The 4,201-nt window shown below is 36.3% G+C and overlaps 1 protein-coding gene across 1 annotated transcript in view; it reads right to left on the reverse strand.

Annotated features, from left to right (window-relative positions):
- RFX7 (regulatory factor X, 7) overlaps nt 1-4,201 on the reverse strand; it is a 154,789-nt gene that overhangs the window by 23,620 nt on the left and 126,968 nt on the right. The window contains exons 5-7 of the mRNA XM_012658101.1: nt 2,586-2,702; nt 1,187-1,271; nt 348-555 (exon numbers count right to left, since the gene is read on the reverse strand). Of these exons, the coding sequence (XP_012513555.1) occupies nt 348-555; nt 1,187-1,271; nt 2,586-2,702 (410 nt within the window). The remainder of the gene's footprint in view (nt 1-347; nt 556-1,186; nt 1,272-2,585; nt 2,703-4,201) is intronic.

Below are 4,201 nucleotides of genomic sequence, written 5' to 3' on the forward strand. Positions count from 1 at the left end.
AATATTTGCCAATTTAGATACACATGTACTTAAAAGTACATATACACACATTCCTTAAATTTAAAAACAGCAATGGAAAAATTAATAAAATATCAGCTGAGGAATCTATAGTTTCATATTCCAGCAAAGCAACAGATAAAATATAGCATTAAGCTTTATAATGAAAGGATTATTATTATTATTATTTTGTTGGTTCAACAAACATATCCAAATGTAGTGTTAAGTGGAGTAAGGGTGAACTCTTACAAATACTAAAAAGATGAGTTCTTTGGTCAAACTGTTCTTTTGCTACCAACTCCAAATATAGAGACACCCCTGTCAGTTTTAGTTTATTAACAATTTAGTACCTGCTGGTGCTGCTGCCATTACAGTTAGAGCTGCCATTGACTTGGTGCCTATATAGTGACTTTTTACAAGGAAGCGGGCTAATTCCAAGACTGTGTCAAATGGTTGGCTTAACACTTTCTGGGCCCACTCACACACAAGACGGCAAGCAGAAGAGATAACTTCCTCATCAATATTTTGAAGCTGCCCAGAAGGTTCAGCTCCTTCCAACTAAACAAAGAAAAAAAGGAAAAGTTAACTTTAAAAAGATTAGAGAAATTAAATTGACACACATTCAAGATATGTACTCTTCATTAGGAGACATGATCTAAACCTTTTGGGTCAAAGCAGGATGAACTGACCTGTTGGCAGATACGTAAGGGCTTTGCAAATAAGAGACCCATACCCATCAGGGCAGAGCAGTCAGCGGTATTGTGAACATAACATTTTAAATGGTTGTGAAATATATATATGAAGACTAATAGATATTTTCAATCTTTCTAAAAACTTTTCTAACTTTAATAAAACAAACTATGTCAGTAGCCATATTTTTTCTTTAAAATTCATATTATACATATTACTCTATGACTTACTTTTTCCTCTCAACTATACACACACATACATATAGTCAATATATATCATGGACTTATCTAAAAATCAGTAACTTTAGATATTTGTTCCCCCAAAGTTCATGTTTATGTAGGTCACATATGCCAATATTTTTCAGTCACTGAGGGATTTTTTTTTTCCCCTTATTTACTTTTGTCCCTGGTCTTATCCAAATGAGACTCTGTAGGAGGCATTTCATTGTTGATATACAGGTAAAATTCTACTTTTTAAAAGGAAAAGGCAGAATTCTTACCCCATCTCCAGTTTTGTGAAAGTCAAGGTTGGGCAGTGTTGGCATATGAACAAAAGCTTTTTTTCTTAGTCCACTGTAGCAATACGTAATAAATAGTTAAGGTCTAAAGTACTCTAAATTAAATGACCTGCTTATGCAGACAGCACTTGAGAAGTAACCATATATGAAATGAGAATAAAATCAGCCTGACATAACATCTATTTTCTGAATTCTTCAGTAAAAAAAACCTTAATAGTTGAAACTTGAGATACTTTTACTCTTTTGAAACTGGAATAGTCCTTGTAGAATGTTAAATATTACTGTCTTAAATGAAATGATTCTCATCTGTTATAAATTTTATGAATAAATGTTCCTAATATGCTGTGCCAGCCACCAGTAACAAACAGGTCAGAAGGAAAGGAATAGCCAGATGGAAACCTGGCACAGAGAAGGGAAACTTTAGCCCAAGGCACTGGGACAAAAACAACTCTTAAGAGTGTCACAAGGGCTTTAACCTTTTCATTTCTCTTTTTCCACTGAAACACACAGGATTATCACCTGTAACATGCCAAAAACACATCAAGACATTTTTGTTCGTATTCAGGAAACAAGGGCAGGTCATGCAATAAGTGGTTAGAAAACACCTGGAATCAATTTAGAAAAACCGTTTTTCTCCCTTCCCTTTCCTCTCATCTCCTCCATAGTAGCTAATTTTATGCTTTGAAAAGTGGCTGAAAAGCTAAGCAGGGAGAAAATGCATGCACTTCTATCTAGTATGATACAGAGACCCTCTATTTTACACTCTACTTTCAAGAGCAGAAGGAACTTCAATAAATTCTTAATTTTCCTTACTTCTGTTTGCTCCTATTTCTCTATCACAAGAGGGAGCTTTTCTATGCCTTGGCTTTAATCTTAATGCAGGTTTTAAATGGCTGGCTGAAAAATACTTTAAAGCAAACACTAATCTTTCAGTATGAATTCCACAATATAGTTTTTTGAAATTTTTTTTTTTTTTTGCCAAAGAGATTGCTTATGTTTCTAAACTAGGGGAAGGAAAGAAAATAAGCTAACCTCTTTCTCCACTTTTATTATTTTAAAATTGCTGAACGTATGGCGGGTCTCAATAAGTCTTACTATTAAAGCAAAGGAGATCAGGCCATTAATAATACTCCACAGTGATAGAGTAAGGTAAAATCTATCACAATCCTAATATAAAAATGAATCATTATTTGCTATTTCTCTTGCAGTTTGATAAATAGCTGAGAAAATAACATTTGTAATTATTCCACTAAGTCCTTTTGAGTTGCTTATATTTGTTGATTTAAATTTATTTCTAAATATAGTTGGCAGCTGAACTACAACAGATGTTTTATAAGTGAGAACGTAAAGAGATTATTAAAACCACTTTGGTAAAGGATATTTAGATTTGCCTCTCGTGCCCAAACGACGTGCCTTCATGTTTGGAAAGACGTTTTTCATGATCTTTCCAAAATCAGCAGCACTTAAGGGATGGTAACCAAGATTGTCACAATAGCTCCTGCAAAAGAAGGATGGACCAATTTAGAGAGTAACAGAATTTATAATTACATAGCATGGTGCTATTTCAACACAGTTTGATCCCTTTGACAAAGTGAAGCAAAAGATCTTTAAGTTATTTACCACAATTTATATGATCATTACTCTTTGGAGATGCATGTTAGCTCAGGTTTAGTTAGCTGGTTTCACTCTCAGGGTATGTAGTACTGTTTTCAATAGCATTCAAGAAACTTGAAGAAGATATAACGTTGGCACAAAGTTTTCCAACTACAATCTGAAACGAATATATCCAGCTCAACCAATAGGGCTATAATTTTCCATGTATGTATTAGGCTCACATACTGGGATAATTTCCCATATATGTATCATGCACATCAGACATTAGAGACAACACTACCACATGGTTTAAAATTTAGAAACATGATATCTTAGAACTAAAAGGGACCTTAGGAATCATCTACACCAGTATTCTCATTTTACTGATAAGGGAAAAACACCAAGGCACATTAGAGAGGTTCCAAAGGTCCCGGCGTTCTCCTCTCGCTAACCCCACTACCCCTAGTATTGCCTGGAAAAAAAAGTGACTTTGTAAGACAGTAACTTCAAGTGGGATCAGGAGATAAGCCAAGTCTTAACTATTACTGGAATCAGGTGTTCTATTTTTCTCTAGCGCTGCCAGTCATATAAAACGCCAATCCTCTAAAGTTCAGCCGCAGATCAAGGTCATTATCTTGTTCTGGCTGCCAAGGCCTTTCTCATAACTGTTGGCCTTTGGGAAAACCACTACCCGGGAAAGAAGAGGAAGTCAGAGAAACTATCCTCCTCTCACTCTCATTCAGCATCCACCAGGACAGCTTCTTGATGAAGTCATGCACTGGAGAGCCCAAGAGAGACATTTAGGATGAAGAAAGAAGTGAAAAAAACTGGGAGGCATGGCAGGCAGGGTGTAATGGAAACAAGAAATTGGGTCCTTGTAGACTACTGAATATCCTGACAACATTTCTGAAGTGACCTGAGCTCAAGATGTCAAACGTGGGAGAGACTCAGGAGAAGGCAGAGACCCCTGGGTGACTTAATACACAGAGTATTGGGGTAGGTCTGGAGACAATTGTATTTTTCTTGGTTGTCCCTTCCTTATCCCCACAACGAATCCCACAAGGGAGGGTAGAGGGGGAGGAGTTGCCCAGCAAACACATTCCCAAAAATGCTGATGTGTAGGGAGAAGGAAAAGGGAACACGTATTGAAAATTTCCGATACAGGAAGTATTAGCTACCTTATATTTACATTGAGACTAAATGTGCTACTTCGAGTGGTTCAGGGGTCAAGGTACAAAGTGAAGGGGTCACTATTTTTGGGTGCTGACAATGGAAACGAGTTGCATCAAATCTTAACAATTTCAGTAGCAAGTTAAAGTAGTCACCTTTAGGGTCCAAACTAGCACAGAAAGAAAATGTGAATAAAATGAGGTTCTTTTGCACCTTAGGGACTTGACACATGTT

This window comes from Propithecus coquereli, unplaced genomic scaffold (assembly GCF_000956105.1).
Source record: "Propithecus coquereli isolate 6110/MARCELLA unplaced genomic scaffold, Pcoq_1.0 Scaffold57, whole genome shotgun sequence".
Taxonomy (NCBI): domain Eukaryota; kingdom Metazoa; phylum Chordata; class Mammalia; order Primates; family Indriidae; genus Propithecus; species Propithecus coquereli.